This window comes from Leptosomus discolor, chromosome 14 (genome assembly GCF_034619465.1).
Source record: "Leptosomus discolor isolate bLepDis1 chromosome 14, bLepDis1.hap2, whole genome shotgun sequence".
In the NCBI taxonomy this organism is placed as follows: Eukaryota; Metazoa; Chordata; class Aves; order Leptosomiformes; family Leptosomidae; genus Leptosomus; species Leptosomus discolor.
In genome coordinates this window covers 18,403,931-18,421,352 of record NC_141404.1, presented here as the reverse complement: position 1 = coordinate 18,421,352, position 17,422 = coordinate 18,403,931, and the positions used below count along the sequence as shown (strand labels likewise).

At 35.0% G+C, this 17,422-nt stretch overlaps 1 protein-coding gene across 1 annotated transcript in view; it reads left to right on the top strand.

Moving 5' to 3' along the window:
* SMG1 (SMG1 nonsense mediated mRNA decay associated PI3K related kinase) overlaps positions 1 to 17,422 on the top strand; it is a 69,333-nt gene that overhangs the window by 26,269 nt on the left and 25,642 nt on the right. Inside the window, exons 11-31 of the mRNA XM_086473197.1 lie at positions 746 to 970; positions 1,665 to 1,766; positions 2,219 to 2,488; positions 3,058 to 3,188; positions 3,906 to 4,067; positions 4,527 to 4,645; positions 5,735 to 5,822; positions 5,906 to 6,007; positions 6,487 to 6,627; positions 6,931 to 7,130; positions 7,408 to 7,604; positions 8,277 to 8,444; positions 9,276 to 9,430; positions 10,527 to 10,672; positions 11,371 to 11,572; positions 13,489 to 13,598; positions 13,985 to 14,132; positions 14,516 to 14,675; positions 15,130 to 15,250; positions 15,926 to 16,174; positions 16,463 to 16,747. Of these exons, the coding sequence (XP_086329323.1) occupies positions 746 to 970; positions 1,665 to 1,766; positions 2,219 to 2,488; positions 3,058 to 3,188; positions 3,906 to 4,067; positions 4,527 to 4,645; positions 5,735 to 5,822; positions 5,906 to 6,007; positions 6,487 to 6,627; positions 6,931 to 7,130; positions 7,408 to 7,604; positions 8,277 to 8,444; positions 9,276 to 9,430; positions 10,527 to 10,672; positions 11,371 to 11,572; positions 13,489 to 13,598; positions 13,985 to 14,132; positions 14,516 to 14,675; positions 15,130 to 15,250; positions 15,926 to 16,174; positions 16,463 to 16,747 (3,481 nt within the window). The remainder of the gene's footprint in view (positions 1 to 745; positions 971 to 1,664; positions 1,767 to 2,218; positions 2,489 to 3,057; positions 3,189 to 3,905; positions 4,068 to 4,526; positions 4,646 to 5,734; positions 5,823 to 5,905; positions 6,008 to 6,486; positions 6,628 to 6,930; positions 7,131 to 7,407; positions 7,605 to 8,276; positions 8,445 to 9,275; positions 9,431 to 10,526; positions 10,673 to 11,370; positions 11,573 to 13,488; positions 13,599 to 13,984; positions 14,133 to 14,515; positions 14,676 to 15,129; positions 15,251 to 15,925; positions 16,175 to 16,462; positions 16,748 to 17,422) is intronic.

Sequence of the window (17,422 nt, the reverse complement as noted above, 5' to 3'; positions counted from 1 at the left end):
CAAAATTCAAATTGCAAGTTCAGTTTTATAAGATGTGGGAGTTTCAACCATGCTGAAAGTGTATCTATGAAATCTGATACAAAAGTCCTGTTGTTCTGAAGTATAATATGGGATGATGTAAACTCATAGTAAGTATTATATAATATACTATGTAGCTGCTATACGTCTATAACAGTAACTGTAGAGGGTGTAAATGATTAAAAAAATATATATATAAGATAAAAAAACCTGCAGTCAAAATCTTGTTGTTGCTGCATGAGCTACTCAACTGGAATTTTTGCCCTTGTGGAGTTCTGTGAGGGACAAAACTTCTCGGGTAAATAAGTGTATGGATTTCCCAATTAAAGCTAAAACAGTTATGTAACTTGTGTCTTAATCTGCAGAGGATTCTTGTGACAAAAGCTCAAGAAAAGAAAACTAGTCTTTCTTTTACAAGAGGAATTCTGTTGACATCAGTTGGAACTGAACAGAATTCTGAATAATGAATTCAGCTTTTCTAGGTCTTTGCGGGTCTTTAACTGGGTAGGAAACCAGGCAATTGAAGTTTTGGTGGGTTTTTTTCTTATACTTCTGAAGTATAATGCAATGATGTACATTATTCAGAATATTCTATTGACAAGATTTACCAAGCTACAGAGTAGGTGATGGGACAAGATATCAAATGCATGTGGATATAATTAAATAGCTTGCAATCCTTGTCTCTCTTTAATGGAGTTTAATTTAGGTGTGTTTTTGATTTTTCCAGGTTCTGTACAGAGTAATGAGATGTGTGACTGCAGCAAACCAAGTATTCTTTTCTGAAGCTGTACTTACAGCTGCCAATGAGTGTGTTGGTGTTTTACTTGGCAGCCTAGATCCAAGTATGACCATACACTGTGACATGGTCATCACATATGGATTAGATCAAATGGAAAATTGTCAGACTTGTGGCACTGATTATATCATTTCAGTCCTGAATCTATTGACACTGGTTTGTACATATTTTTATTATTGCAGTTTTCCCATTAGTAAATATTATTTTTTAAGCAACCTTGCTTTTGTGTGTGTGTGTATTAGATAAATATTTAAAACACTTCCTGATCACAAGCAAGAAATTCCTCTTCTAAATGCACGTATTCTTTGCTGTAAAGCTTACGCTGGTAGCTTGTTTATGCATTTGGCTTGTTGATAGAGTGGTGTTTAGTTTTAGCCTGAGTGTTCCTGTTTTGGTGGTTTTGGTGTGGGGTTTTTTTTTTTTTTGCTTCCCTGTCTAGCTTGACTGTTGGACAGTGCCATTCTCTGGCCTCTGCAGTTGATAACACCACCTGATGAATTTCCGAATTTTAGTGCTTAGTATGTTCTATTTATCTACTTATGCCATGAGCTGGGAAATCAGACTTCAAAACATAGCTCTTAATGTGTAGGCCATAAACTCTTCAAGCCACATCAATCTAAATTAATCACACAACTCTCAGCTGTGCTGTTAAAACCTGAAAATAACTAATTCTCTGAATGTGAATTTGGGAAAGCAGGTACAAAGTACTTGCATTGCTGGGAAGCTGTTTTTTCTAGATATAGTGCATACAAGCTAGAAAACCAGTATTTTAATTAGTCATTAATAATTATTCTAATAAAAATTAATTTATGTAGTTAAACATATTTATAATTTTGTTTTTTATCACCAGATTATTGAACAAATAAATACAAAACTACCGTCGTCATTTGTAGAGAAATTATTTATACCAGAGTCTAAACTACTTGTTCTTCGTTATCATAAGGAGAAAGAGGTAAGAGTAAGTGATTTCTGTACAGGTATGCTACAACAGTCTTCGTGCATTTCCTAGAATATATTTATTAAGCTGTAAAACTTTGTTAATCTTAAATGTATTTTTTTATCTAACTATATATCTATGGAACTTCTGAAAAGGCAGGTGTAGCTAGTTCTGTAGCTATCATTTAGATTTGATAAGGAATTGGTAAGTTGGCTGTCATACCAGATAGAGAAGTCCTTAGTTGATGTGGCTTTCATACTCGACGTGTTATGTGGATGATCCAGAAAGTAATTAATAGATTCTGTAATGAAGTAGTGCTTAACTACAGAAAACTGGTGATAGGTATGTGTGTTAGACTAGGATATTCATAGATGGAGAAGCATAATTTTAAATTCTGTGTTGGTGATTAATATATCTTGTGATTTTGTGCTGATCAATTATTACTGTAATTCTTTTATATTCTCAAGGTTGTTGCAGCAGCCCTTGCTGTATACCAAGCCGTACTGAGCCTGAAGAACATTCCTGTTTTGGAGACTGCTTACAGATTGATTCTGGGAGAAATGACCTGTGCTCTAAATAGTCTTCTCTATAGTTTACATCTTCCTGAAGCCTGTTCTGAAATCCAGCATGACTCTTTCAAGAAGCGTATATTCAATGTGGATAATGCGAAGTTTGTTGTTATATTTGACCTGAGTGCTCTAAGTACTATTGGAAATGCTAAAAACTCATTAATTGGGGTGAGTTAAAACTCTACAGGTAAAGTTTGTGCAATAAGTGTAAAAACACTTTTTTACTTAAAATAAAACATAATGTATTTCACCAGTATTTCACATATGTATAATTTGAATGATCATATTTGTTTCCTAACTTATATTATACAAAAACTTCCAGTATTAAAATTTAGGGGAAATAGAATGAGTGGATTTTATCTTCAATTGGTGCATAATGAAAAGCAATTTCTAGGGAAGAGCATCTTATCAGGGTTATTCATGGATTGATTCTAAGATTGTCATAGTAATTCTTTTTGTAAATAGACAGATAAAAGCAGCTTTAGTGTGTCCTCTGGTAGTATGTCAGCTGTGTGAAAACACTTGATCCAGATCTTTCTAAATAAAAATGTGAGCTCTTTTAACAGCTTGCGTAAAAAGTGGAAAGAAAATAGTTACCATTAAGGTCAGAAAATTATAATAAAGTTAAATTATTTCCCTTAAGAAGAAGTAAAACAATAATTAATGGTATGGAAATGAGACTTAAAAATAGATCCTATTTATTATGTTTCTTTGCTTTTGTTGCAATTGTTTTATAGATGTGGGCCCTTTCACCAACTGTGTTTGCACTACTGAGTAAAAATCTGATGATTGTTCATGGTGACATAGCAGTTCATTTTCCTGCTGTCCAGTATGCAGTACTCTATACATTATATTCACACTGTTCCAGGTATGAAGGTTAATAATTCACCAGTATTTTAAGAGCACTAGGATGGACTGATCTGAATAGAATATATTGTTGGAGGGATGAATTTAAATAGTCTATTACAATTAAGCTTTTGGCCAAACTTCCCTAATCAGTTTTTACTTTCATTAATTGCAGGGAGTCTATCTCAGCCAAGAAAGCATATCCTGGCTTAAAATTTGGCATTTTATTCAAAGGCAGATTAGAAGTCTTGTGTTTGAATAGAGATAACTGAGGGAGAACCCTACTGAAAGTAAATAAGGGAAGATTATTTACTGTTTTGCATACTGTGAGATCTAGGAGAGGTAATGAAATGTAAACAACAGATTTAAACACATTTTAGACCTTATTACTGGAAAATGTTGTTGAAGTAAGAGAATGTGCTAGTTTAACTCTTACTCTGTACATTTCTTGGTTTTGGTGATTTTTCACTAAGCATTTGATACTAGCTACAGTTGAAACCAGGTTACTGAGCTGCACGGACTGATGTAGAATTGCAGCTTTGTTCTTTTAGGCCAGGGATCAAAATACTTGGGTTTTGACATAATGTGATTATTGTGTGGGTGTACATTAACTTTTGCTGCTGGGTTGTTTGGTCTGGGGGTTTTTTGTGGGTTTTTTCCCACCCCTCCTGTATACTTTAAGGAAGTATCCCTAATCTTGGAGTGGTTTTATATTTTAAGTTTTTCCTTGCCTTTTCAGGCACGACCATTTCATATCCAGTAGCCTCAGTTCTTCATCTCCCTCTCTATTTGATGGAGCAGTTATAAGTACTGTAACCACAGCAACAAAAAAACATTTCTCAATCATACTAAACCTTTTGGGGCTGCTGCTTAAGAAGGATAACCTTACTCAAGATACCAGGTAACTAACACTTTCTTATTAATCAGGAGACTTTATTTTGTTTCCAGTAGAATGTCTTAATTTGGAAACCGGGATAATTTTCATCTAAAACTTGGGGTAAACTTAACCAGTCAAGTATTTGGGTTTTTCAAACATTAATAATAAAATACCTGCGGAAGAAGTAGCTGCTCATTTTTATGCATGAAAACTAGAAAAATTGAAACCATCATAAAATCTATACAGTAAAAGCAGAGCTATCAAACTTCACTGAAAAAAAGTTTTTGCTCACTGAAAGTACCCTTTTACAATCCTGTATTACCAGAATGCTGTGAAAGCTAGGGACCTTTTTTTGTTACAAAACCTTTTGTTTTAAAAAAATACAATTTATGGTATAACATCTGTAACATGAGGTAGTTTGTGATATTGAAGGGTATTTTTCCATAACTGTATAGAGTGACTAATACTTTTGTTTTTTTGAAGGAGACTACTTATGACCTGGGCTTTGGAAGTGGCTGTTCTGATGAAAAAATCAGAAACATATGCACCTTTATTTTCTCTCCCATCTTTTCATAAGTTTTGTAAAGGACTCTTAGCAAACAGTAAGATATCACATATTTTTACTTAACTGTCTTTTAAATGGCAAAATTAAGTACCTAAGTGACCTTGTCATATACCACTGGTAACTATAACTGTACGTGTTTCATTTACTTTCAGGGATGCTTCCAGTTTGTATTGCTTTCTCCTCCTGCAATTTTTCTGAAATGGATCCCTACCTATTATGCAAACAATTAACTTTCTTAATTAGTGATTGTGAAATTGATCTACCAAAAATGTCAGTGATATGCCAAATCCTTACAGCAGTCTTCCAGTACCTGGAGGTGGCCTACAAGAAGGCTGGGGAGGGATTTTTACAAGGGCCTGCAGCAACAGGGCAAAGGGTAATGGTTGGAAGCTGGGAGAGGGCAGGTTTAGACTAGATAGACGGAAGAAGTTCTTCACCCTGAGGGTGGTGAGACACTTGGAACAGGTTGTCTAAGGAAGCTGTCGATGCTCCATCCCTGGAAGTGTTCAAGACCAGGTTGGCTGGAGCCTTGAGCAACCTGGTCTAGTGGGAGGTGCCCCTGCCATGGCAGGAGGGTTGGAACCAGATGATCCCTGAGGTCCCTTCCAGCCCAAACCATTCTGTGATGATTCTATGATGGTGATTTTTTTTTTTATATCAAAAGCAGTGGAACCATTCCATAATGTGATATATTGTTTTGGATTTAAAAACCTAGAAATAGAAATATGGGGACAAATGCTTTTAGTACAAATGCTTTTAGTAGCGTAATACTAGCAAGAGCATTAACTTCTCAAGGCCAGGAGTTACTGACTTTACCTTAGCTTTTTCTCACTAAAATATATTGTGTGTAATGCTAATGTATGGAGACCACAGAAGGATTAATCTGTCAGCTATCAGAAAAGGCCCATAAGTAACATGTAGCACAAGTGACTTGTTACTAAGCATGTAGTTGTTATAGTAAAACAAGTCAATGAAATCAGAAGAAAAGTACTGCTTAAAGCCTGTGTCTCCTTCTACCAGCCAAGCTGTAAAGATGTCTTTAGATGTTCTCTACAACCAGAGTAGTGCGTAAGTTATCTAATTCTAGCAAGAATAACTTTTTTTTTCTTTCAACTCCTTAATTCAGCCCTACTGGAAGATATGAACATTTGCCTTCAAGCATGTAGTAGCCTCCATGCCCTGTCTTCCTCCCTCCCAGATGACCTTTTACAAAGGTACTTGCGCGGAGTTCTGTATGTTATTTGAATTACGCTGTTAATGGAAATGTTATCACCTTTTTTCCTTTTTGTTGATGCAGGTGTGTTGATGTGTGTCGTGTTCAACTAGTACATAGTGGTGCTCGTGTAAGACAAACTTTTGGAAAACTTCTGAAGTCAATTCCTTTAGATGTCGTGTTGAGGTAAATTGTTCAGATTAAATTCAATATAGAGAATGATTTAGTTTCTTTCTTCAATGACTTTTATCTGAAAAATAATGCCAGTCAAATGTTACCATACTGTCTTAATTTAAAATCAAAAAGTGTGAAGTGTCTTACTATCTCCTTCTACTTTGTTACAGGTTTAAGAACAGTAGGTAGTACACAAAGTAATTAATAAATTTGATAAACTATGCAGCACTTCTTGCAGGAAATATGAATGCTTGTAAGGTCCGTGTTATCCAGAGCTTCAGCAATATTATGTCCTGCAAATTGTCTCGAGGACCTGAACTCGTAAAGCACTTTGTCTTAAATACCAAAGACTGTACTTGTTTCCAGTCATTGCATATATATATGTATGTATGTGTGTGTGTGTAACTGTTTTGCACAACTTTTTTTTAATTTATTCAAGTACATTGTATCATGGGTTATTCCTCGCACCCCCCCCCCCCCTCTTCCTGCAGTAACCGTACCCACACAGAAATACAAGAAATTTCTTTGGCTATAAGAAGTCATATGAGCAAAGCTCCAAGTAATACATTCCACCCGCAGGATTTCTCTGATGTCATTAGTTTTATTTTGTATGGAAACTCTCACCGAACTGGGTAAGAATTTCTTTTAAAACTGAAATACATGGATGTTGAATTTATAGCAAACAATTCCAAGCTATATTTAGTTTAAAATGTGTAATTATCTTTACAAATTACAATGCTTTACCTTCAGTCATTTTTTTTACACTTCTCTCTAAGTATTTATAAATATCTTCAGATATACGCCTTTTTGCATAGTTGCCTATGTGCACTGCTGCTTGGAAATAGTCCTGTGGGAGATTTGTCTGAGAGCAATAGGGAGCTGAAGTGTGTGCAATATAAACTTGTTACCGCATGAACTTATGTTTTTTTTTGTAGGAAGGATAATTGGTTAGAAAGATTATTCTATAGCTGTCAAAGACTAGATAAGAGAGATCAACCAACCATCCCTCGTAATCTGTTGAAGACTGATGCTGTTCTTTGGCAATGGGCTGTTTGGGAAGCAGCTCAGTTTACTGTTCTTTCGAAGTTACGAACTCCTCTGGGTAGAGCCCAAGATACATTTCAAACAATTGAAGGTAACGTAAAAAATATAGTTTATTTTAATGAGATTTTTTTGGTAAGATTGTGCAGCTAAGAGCTTCATGTCCAAGGCAAGAAGCACAATGGCCTTATTTTTCAGTGGTTATAGATTTTAGCATGTTTTTAACACCTCAAGAAATGCAATGGCAGAAGAGTGGTTCCATAATTACTATTAACTTTTGAGAGATTTTGCTTTAGCATTGCTACACCTTGGCACATTTAAATAAAATGTCTGGTAATTTTTTCTTTTGCATGTTTTGGTGAAATGTGTAGGTATTATTAGGAGTCTTGCAGCCCATACATTAAACCCTGACCAAGATGTCAGCCAGTGGACTACTGCAGACAACGACGAAGGACACAGTAGCAACCAGCTTAGGCTTGTTCTCCTTCTACAGTATCTGGAGAACTTGGAAAAATTGATGTACAATGCTTATGAAGGATGTGCCAATGCCCTTACCTCTCCACCCAAGGTTTGTCTGTCTTAGAGTGCTGATGTTACTTGAAACGGTCTATTGAATGAACAGTGTTTACAGGGTTGTTCAAGTCTTAACCATGGAACTTCAGACGAGCTTCTCAAACAAAGTTTGAGACTCTTAATTTGTCCGGCTTTGACTTCAGCTTATTCCTAGGGAACATGTGGAAACAGGCTTTATTTCTGTGTAGTGGTACAAATGAAGCAAGTCTGTAGTCTACCAATTTGTAGCAGTCACTTATTTGTAGATTGTCAGCAGTCCTATTGTAAAGTTAAGGCTTTAAATTGCTTTTTGAGGAATATAATAATTATTTATAAACAACATACCCTTCTGTGTAGTTCGAACCGCAAAAGTTCTTCACTGTTGAAATAAGCTGTTTAATTACTAGACTTTGACATGACAGTAACATATAATTTAGAGTCAGTTCACTTCAAGATTTTTAGCTTACCAGTATGCCTATTGCATGCTATGGATAATTTGAGACCATCTGCATTAACAAAATTAAAGATGCAGGTTTTTACCTGTTTCATCATCTCTCAATTGTAAACTCAACTGGAGAAAAGAAACCTCTCCTGACTTTGAGTGTGATAAGTATTAGGTACTTAATGTAACTATTTTGCTTCATATGGAGGAATGGAATTGTAAAACTTATCTTTTCTGTCTTTAAAGGTTATCAGGACATTCTTTTATACTAATCGTCAGACATGCCAGGATTGGCTAACACGGATTAGACTTTCCATCATGAGAGTTGGATTGCTGGCTGGACAGCCTGCTGTGACAGTCAGGCATGGTTTTGATTTACTCACAGAAATGAAAACTAATAATAATATCTCTCAGGTACTCTCTTTCTAGACTCTGTAGACTGTTGCAAAAATATTCCCATGATATTCTGAAAGAACTGAACTAAGGCAATCAGTAGTTACTAAACCAACTAGTCTGTAAAAGATTGTGTATTTAAAGCCATATTTTAAACTCATACTTCTGTATTGACAGACTTTTGTGGTTAAGTGATACTGTGGGTTGGAGATTAGGATACACTATATACATGTGGTCAAACACTGTACATAAATGGATGCTACAATTTGTTCACAGTTTGAATTGGGCAATTTCTTTCTAAGCAGACGGTTCTGCTTAAACCTTATGAAACTTCTGTTGTATTAGCATGTATTAACATCTCCAGCTTGTGGTAGTGTAGTGTCTTTGGTTACCTGTGGGTACGAGCAGGAGGGGGATGTATCATGAGGGTATCCTTCCTCTAAGTAACTAGCAGATAAGTGCAGGGATGGGATGAGTGGATAAAGTGGTTAAGCCTGCTTAAAAAGGTTGAATAGTTTCTTCAGTACCTGACTTGATTTGCTTAAATGTTTTAACAAAGGAGGTTTGATAGATTTTACTTCCTGCTTCTTTATGAATTCTCACACTTAGTAGGTATAGACCATCACATAGTGATTGCTAACCGTTCACATTCAGGCTGTGGATTCATAGCATATACTCTTCCCTTAGTTGCCCTGCTTTTCCAAAAGCGGTGTAATGGGTGGATATGCAGAGCATTTCACTTTGTAGATGCATATAATGAAGTACTACATTACCGTTTCCAAGTATTTAACCGTGTATATAGCTCTTATTTTATATGAGATTTGTTAAGTAAAGCTTTTGGTTTGGTTTTAGGGAAATGAATTGGAAGTGACAATTATGATGCTGGTAGAAGCATTATGTGAGCTTCACTGTCCTGAAGCTATTCAGGGTATCGCCGTCTGGTCTTCTGCTGTAGTTGGGAAGAGTCTTGCCTGGATCAATTCTGTAGCTCAACAAGCAGAAGGGCGGTAAGTTTTCTCAGATAACTGGATATTGTAAACTTGGACATTTTTTCCTTCTTATGCATAGCTTTACTTCTGAATCTTTTAAATTGTGGCATGAATCAAGGCTCCTGATCTAATTTCCATGTCAATCAGTCATTGTGTCTTTCAGAGATACCCAATGCATACAGCATTTTTAGATATTTTAACTCGTAGTTTTAACTAAATTACCAGGATCTGAATATAAATGGTGTTCCTAAGCTGTTTTTTTCTTAGTTTTTCATTACACAGCAATACTATTTTCATACTGTATTTAATTTTTCATTGCAAAATATTATTAATTTAAATATTTTCTGATGAAGTTTCTGACCAACGACGTGATCTGATTACCTGCCACGGTTTGCCAAGAGAGGGACTCCGAGGGAGATGCTTTGCAGTTTTAGTTCAGCTTTGAAAAATGGCTTCTACGTCTATTGAAGTAGAATCTTTGGCTGCAGATACAAATAAGTGGGTCAATGTTCCAGATAGGGTATGCCTTCATTTTGGTGTTTTCATCTCCTTGAAGGAATGCATCCTTTCTTCTCTATGAAATGAAAAAGGGACGCCTTTCATTATCTACCTGCCATGTAAAAATCCCCAAACAAAACAATAAAACAAGGTTTTATATTTATAATTATTTATTTCCCGTTTTTGTAAGATTCCTTACAATAATGTGCAGCTTCATAATATGTGAGAAATGTCTCAGATATGTCAAGTTTAAGGCATGAATTGTTGCCCTAGACCCGGTTTTACAATCCTCTATTAAATGATATGTAGTTAATCAGTATTCAGCTTTACTCATTCAGGTAAAAAAGTATCAGTCAAATATAAAACTCATTTATCTCCTTCAGTCTGTACTTGGTTTGAAGTTGGCATTAAAACCTGAATGGAAAAGCTTTTATGCTGTGCTATAACCTGGAAATTCAGCCGGTAAAATTGTGTTCTATATTAATCCCTTTCTTTTGCTGAAGGTGACACGTGATATTTTTGAGTATTGTGGTAAAGAAATGTTTAAAATATAGTCTATTTACCAAAAAGAAAACTGGTTCTGTAAAATGCTAACAAAAATATTAAACCATTTAAGGTTTGAAAAAGCAACTGCGGAATACCAGGAGCACCTGTGCTCCATGACAGGAGTCGACTGCTGCATAACAGGCTTTGACAAAACTGTTCTGAAGTTGGCCAATTCAAACAGTGTGAATAATGCCAGCCCAAAGCATTCCTTGAATGGTCAGTATTTATGGCTTTCGTGGTGTGTGGGGTTTTTTTTTCCCCAAGAGAAATAGTTTTGTAACTATGTATATAAAATTAGAACATTCAATGATATAGCCATGGTAATGATAGTTTCTAATTCTTAAATCTGAAAACCTGTTTCTGTCTGATTAAGCTGAACTGCTTAATGCCTTTGAAACCAATATTATGTGTAGATATGAGGGTTTACAGTACCGAGGTCTAGCTGATTTAAACTACAAAAAAATAGGTAAAATATTTTGTAATTTACTAATTTAATTCTAAGTTATTTCAGATCATTGTAACTTAAGACTCAATATTTATGACATTGTATCATAAATGCACTAGTTAGGTTTTTTTTTAACTACTGAGACTTTGTTGCAGAATTCCTTTTCATCTTTGAAAAGGGACGTTCTTTGTTCCTAATTTAGTTCTTCTGTTTTCCTGTTTTGGTGCTTCTTTACAGATGTGGACTAAATTTGTCCAAAACCTCCTTTGAAGAGGTTTTTGGTTTTTTTTTTTTTTAAGATAAAGTATAAGTGGAAGAAAAATACTGTAAATGTGTAATTGTTTGATTTTTTTAAAATTAAGTGTTTTTTTCTTGACAAGAGAGACAGAAATTACATTTGAGTAATAGAATTGCTATTCAAAAATATGTAAGCATAAATATATACTTGTAAAATTTTTTTGTTTCACAGGAGAAACTAGAAAAACCGTACTGACTAAGCCAAGTGACTCTTCACCTGAAGTTATAAACTACTTGGGTAACAAAGCATGTGAATGTTACATTTCCATTGCTGACTGGTCTGCTGTTCAGGAGTGGCAAAATATGGTCCATGACTTGAAGAAAAGCAATAGTAATACCTCAATCAATCTGAAGGCAGATTTTAACTACATAAAGTAAGGGAATAATTAATTTATTCAACAGTACCTTGGAGTTTGATATCCCAGAACTGAAATATTAGAGGTTTTATGGATTTTAGAAACTGAATGTCATTGAAATAGAGATGTGATAAGGAGAAAGTTGTGTTCTTGGGAGGGACAAAACTTGGCCGTGATATTTACTAGCCATACAGATGAGTGAAGAGGTAACATCATTCTGAATAGTTGCTGTGGCTTTCTGACTGCTGATGTTTCTTCATATTCAAGAAAGACATCTTTTAATTGAAAGTAAAAGTTATCAAGTTTATTCTACTGCTACTAGCAGAAGATGCATCCTTTCACACAACTTAATAGTAAAAAATAAAATGCCTGTCAGTGGTGCAGTTCTTAAAAATACTTAATTCATTAATGTAATGTAAAAAGTGTGTTAAGGAGGTGGTCTTGGCTGCTTAAATTTTTTTTTTAATGGAATTTAGAATTGTAATTTGTGCATTTATTTCCTAACCCTTGAAACTTGTCTGGTTCATGAAAAAATATTTATGACATTGAAATAGTCCTTCAAGGTTTAAATGTCCTTTCCATTTCATTTGACAACTTGCTTGCTTTTCCATCCCTGTACTATTGTGGTAAACATCGTAAAATCCTTCTGGCTGAAACTTCTTGACATGAAAATAAAAGCATAGAAGGAAGCTTTGAAACAAAGTCTTGCAGGTCTGAAAAGGTGATTACTTCTGTCAGAGAAAGGGGTGATCCTATTTCTTACTGCAGTAACTCAGTGGTGTGCAGTTAATCCGTTAGGAGAGTCAGAGCTGGTCATGGATGTGAAAAAGTGTCATTTCTGAATGTTCATCTTTTTGTAAACTAAACCCACTGTACTTCTGATACATGTCACAAGTGCTTGCTGTACTGTTGCAGAGGTCTGATTGTTTTGACTGGTTTAAGTTAGTTTTTCATCCAGATAATTACTGGAAGTAAGATACTATATTATCAGAAAAATCCTGTAAAGAGCTCCTGAGGATGCACAGGACTCTGACTCTTCTGCACCTGAACAGGTTGAGAAGAGACTCTCTGCAGTAATGAGGATCAAAATAATTCAGCAGAAAAGGGAGTTTCCCATGCTGATTTTTTTTCTTTTCCAATGCAGATACTTAGATAATTCCTTCTTCAGTGGATAGTAACAAGAATATTGAACCTTTGAGTCTTCTGTATTCTGAGCCATCAAGCCTCTTAACCTTTCAGTGCCTTTTTTTGTGTAGTTCTGTAAAAGTCTGTAATGCCCAAATTATTTCCTAATGTAGAACAATGGAAAAAAAAAAAATTAAATTTTCTGCTTCAGACTGTTAAGCAATATAAATGTGTATAATCTATGACCTGCACAACATTCCAGTATTTCTGGAATTTTTGTTTCATGTAAACTAAAGAGTTGAAACTATGGCCTCATGAAATTCTGCCCCAAAACTTTTCCTGTGCATGGGAGGGGGGGGGGAGTTTTGGTGTTTTCTTTGTTTGTTTTTAAACTCTTCCAAAGTCAACCTTTTTCTTCCTGACTACTTGTTGCAGGTTAGGGCTGGGCCAGCCAATAATGAATGACAGATGTGATCTATTGACCCCTCTCCCTCCCCAAAAGGGAGAGGGGAGAGACAGTAAGGGAGAGAGAAAACAACTGTGGAAGAATATTGTATATAGTGTGGTGATATGAGCTTCATACCTGGAGTGGTGTGTTTTCCTCTCTCTGATACTGAATTTATCCATTTGGTGCAGTACTATTGCCCTTTATTGATCTATGTGAAAAGTGGCATTTTTACTTGGAATTAATTGTAAGTGCTCTGTAGGATTTTGAGTTAGGCTTGAGTCTTTCTTTGTTACTGTATAAGATTTAGCAGCTGGAATGAAGTAAGAAATGTGAAAATAAAACTATAAACATTGAATTGCAGATCTTTGAGCAGCTTTGAGTCTGGACAACTTACTGAATGCACTGAACAACTAGAATTATTGCCAGGAGAAAATATCAACCTGCTTGCAGGGGGATCCAAAGAAAAAATAGGTATAAATGCATAAGTTAATATTACTTCAAATACAAAAGTAAATATTTCTTCATGTATCTGTCTCTATAAATGACAGACTGAGATCTCTGAATGCAGTTTTGCTGGGTGGGCTGACCATAACCTTTATGAATCGAGCTTCAAAATGATTCAGTGGTCATTCTAAATGTTGATACAAGTGTGTTTTCTGGAGTTAATATGTTTGTTTATTTAATCTGTCATCAATTTATAATATGAATAAATACATACATGTATAAATATTAAATATATATGTTATTATAAAGGTTTTTTCCCAAACTTCCTTGCTGTCCAAAATGCATTCTCAGATGGTGACACTTGGTAAAATTTGGCAGTTCTAGTTAGTTTCAATTTTTTAATCTCCATGTAGACATGAAGAAGCTCCTTCCTAACATGCTAAGTCCTGATCCAAGAGAACTTCAAAAAGCGGTTGAAGTACAGCTTTTGAGAAGTTCAGTATGTCTGGCAACAGCTGTGAACCACGTAGAACAGGAGCAAAAGTGGCAGTCAATTTCTGAGTAAGTTGAAAAGTGCAATGAATGGCGTCATATCCTGTGAAAAGCTGTTCTAGTTTAACTCTGTGAAAAGCATGTGCTACTTTGTACTTCAGCACCTATGGTAGTATGCTGCCAGTTTTAGCTGTTGTGAGTTATAAGCCTACTGAGGAAAAATAAGATGATTAACTTGGAGATTATGTAGTTCTTTAAGTTGATAAAAGTACTACTTCTTGTCAGTTTAATAGTGAAGTATCATACTGTAACTTGTGCATGATATTGCAAGATTTTCTCATCTGTTTGAAGATGTTGAATTTGCTTTTGCTTTTTCTTCAGTAATTTTGATATGACTGTTTACTTTTAAAGTCTAGCTAACAAAAATAACTGTTCTGATTCTTTTATTTCAGAAATGTTATTAAGTACTTAAAGCAAACATCACGAATTGCTATTGGACCTTTAAGACTTTCTACACTCACTGTGTCTCAGTCTTTACCAGTGTTGAGCACTCTTCAGTTGTATTGTTCTTCTGCTTTGGAAAACACTGTATCCAACAGGCTGACATCAGAGGTATGTCTGTGTGTTTAAAACCCAAATTGGAGTAATGTCTTCTGAGATTTCTTCTCTAAATACATTGCAATGCTTATTCCTACAATACAGACATGTGATTTACTTTAAAAGTAACTTCAAAATATTTGTCAAAAAATAATCACTTCAGCAATTAAAAACTCAATGTCAAACTTCAGCCAGTATGGATGATTTAGTTCTAATTTCTAATTATGTTGTTCAGAAAACAATTCTGCTTGATTTTGAGCTATTCTTAGTGTTTACCTCTCAAAATCAAGCATGTATTTATCGAGTTGCATAAAACATTAACTTTTTCATTGGTTACCGATCGAGTGGCTACTAATACAAGTAAGACTGTTTATTCTGCACTAAAATGGTCTTTGATTTTAATAAATGAAAATACATTTTAGTGAAGGCATTTCTCATGACAACTATGCAACTTCTATGCTTCTTTCAGGACTGTCTTATACCTCTCTTCAATGATGCTTTGAGGTCATGCAAACAGCATGATGTAAGGCCATGGATGCATGCGCTGAGGTACACAGTGTACCAGAATCAATTGATGGAAAAACTTAAAGGTATATAAGCTCTCATTTTAATGTTATGAAAGGTAAATTCAGGATTTGAATTTAAATCTTCTGCTGAAAGCAGCAGATGTGTCTTTTTCTGTTATTTAGATGGATTACTTCTTAAAAGCCAAGTTTTGGTATTTAGGTGTCTTGCTTTACAGCTAGGGGTCTCAATTACTACTGTAGATAGTGTTAAAAAGAAAAAAAAAATATTCTGAAGTGCTTAGCAGTTTTATACTCTTTTTAACTGCACTTTATTTGCTCATCTTTTCATACTTTAAATGCTTTCACTTTTGAACACTTCAACACTATCGATAATGGGTCTTTAAAAACAGTCATGAAAGCCATTTAAATGCACAGTGTGGTAAGAGGTAGTGGGAGAAAAAAGTTCTATCAGGGACGAGTAGATTTCTTAGTTAAGAATGCTTATAGTGGAAAAAACTACTATTTTTGCCAAGCAGATGATCTATGGATACACTTTTTCGTTTCAGATAGGATACACAAATATTCTAGGCAGAAATGAAGTCCTCTAAATTTCTGAAGGAGGTGTTAGGAAATGCAAAAGAACTGAGCAATTCTTTCACTAATGACCATGTACAGAGTACCTTTGGCAGAAATTATCTGTATCAATTACTATTACTTTGTTTAATAATTCTGTTTACAATGTCTTGCTTGCTTCTTCAGAACCAACAGTCCCAATTAAAAGCCATCTAATGGAGCTGGGCTTAACAGCAGCAAAATTTGCACGGAAGCGAGGAAATATTGCCCTAGCTACACGACTGCTTGCCCAGTGCAGCGAAGTTCAGCTAGGGAAAACCACCACTGCACAAGAGTTAGTCCAGCACTTTAAAAAATTGTCTGCACTAGGTCAGATAGATGAGAAGTGGGGTCCTGAACTTGATATTGAGAAAACAAAATTGTTATACACAGCAGGTGAGTATTCGCTAATTATGTTGTAGATTCTTGAGCTTCTTGTCCTTATAACAAGGCTAATTCCCCTGACCTTGAAGAAATCTTGATAGGACATTATCACTAGGAACTGATTTCATCCTATTAACTGTTGTCTCAGTCTGGAGGTGTTTTCATAAGTCTTTTCTTACTTGTCACTTTTAACTTCAAAAGAGAATAAAAATAATTGTTACAAGCTGTATCTGAATATGCTGAATTTCAGAAGTGTTTTGAATAAAGTTGATTACTGAACATGCTTTTCATGATATGCAGGTCAGTCAACACATGCCATGGAAATGCTGAGTTCTTGTGCCATATCCTTTTGCAAATCTGCCAAGGCTGAATATGCAGTTGCTAAATCTATTCTCACACTGGCTAAATGGATTCAAGCAGAATGGAAAGAGATTTCAGGACAGTTGAAACAAGTATATAGAGCTCGACAGCAGCAGAATCACACTGGCCTCTCTACCTTGTCTAAAAACATATATAATTTGATTGATCTCCCAGCTGTTAATTCACTAGAAGAAGACTATCCTAGGATCGAAAGTGAATCTACAGGTAGATTTGTTCTCCTTTTTTAAATTTTTTTTTTTTTTGGTGAAATTAGTTACTGATGATTCCACGGAGGGATAGTGCCAGTTACATTGATAAAGACTAAGTGCTTCATCACTCATGTATTTGTTTTCCTAGTTCATGTATAAACAGTGTGTGTTTTGTGCAATAGGTAATGATACACAGTTAAAAGACCAAACACCTTAATATTGATACTTCATATTTCTTCCTCATTTTTGTCATTCAAGTGGTGGTGGCCTGAAGAAGAAACTGGAATGCGTTTATTTTATATGAAGAGGGTATAAAATTTTCAGCTTTCAGCTCCTGTAATTGCTAATGTTTGAATGAGATCTTTCAGATTAAGCATCAACAGGATTTATATTTTGAAGGCCCTGATAATTGTGAAAAGCAGTTACTTTAGGTTTTCTCATGATCTTTAATCTATACTTAATTTGAACATTTCTCTTATTGCCACAAAATATACTCTAATTGCCAGTTTCGGGCAGACTTTTATTCAGATGTCAAGATAAGGTTCTTTCTTTGCTTAAACATGGGTTTCATAACTAACTTAGTTCCTTTCTTGCAGTCAGAATTATTTTAGAGCTGTTAATGGATCATAGAATTGTTTAGGTTGAAAAAGACCTTTAAGATCATAGAGTCCAACTGTTAACCTAGCACTGC